Here is a 635-nt window from a genome sequence, read left to right on the forward strand (position 1 = left end):
GAAATTTAATTATAGTTGGTTCGTGTATATATGAAGTTTAATTAATTAAGAATAATAACATAATGTTATGATTTATTTTTGAAAATTTTACAGGGAAAAGTTGTAGGTTAAGATGGTTCAATCAATTGGACCCAAGAATAAATAGAAACCCGTTCACAGAGGAAGAAGAAGAACGGCTTTTAGCATCTCATAGTATTCATGGAAATAGATGGTCAGTGATTGCAAGACACTTCCCTGGAAGAACTGATAATGCTGTCAAGAATCATTGGCATGTGATGATGGCAAGAATACGCAGAGAAAGATCTAAAGTTTATGCAAAACGACCACTTCATCATAGAACATTTTTTTCTCCAAACCTTCAACAACAACAACAACAAGAGGATCATGATGATGAGACAACAAACTTTGACACAAAAAATAATATATCATACTGTCTTGTTGACAAGTTTCATGGAAAATATAGCTACCCTGCTTGTCTCACTTATGCTACTTTCCAACTTCCTAACAAGTTTCACTTTCAAGGTCCAAGTTCTTGTGCTACATTGCTTCAAGGTACATCCAAAATTTTGATGCCTCATTGCTAACTTCTATAACTAATTATTTTATGAGAAATGATTTTTCTACCGATTTATTTA

The 635-nt window shown here is 32.6% G+C and overlaps 1 protein-coding gene across 1 annotated transcript in view; it reads left to right on the forward strand.

Moving 5' to 3' along the window:
- The window catches only part of LOC107642059 (transcription factor MYB52), a 3,935-nt gene that overhangs the window by 1,189 nt on the left and 2,111 nt on the right, over window positions 1-635 (forward strand). The window contains exon 2 of the mRNA XM_016345383.2: window positions 94-552. Coding sequence (XP_016200869.1) covers window positions 94-552 — 459 coding nt within the window. The remainder of the gene's footprint in view (window positions 1-93; window positions 553-635) is intronic.

The sequence above is a fragment of the Arachis ipaensis genome, chromosome B05 (assembly GCF_000816755.2).
Source record: "Arachis ipaensis cultivar K30076 chromosome B05, Araip1.1, whole genome shotgun sequence".
Taxonomy (NCBI): domain Eukaryota; kingdom Viridiplantae; phylum Streptophyta; class Magnoliopsida; order Fabales; family Fabaceae; genus Arachis; species Arachis ipaensis.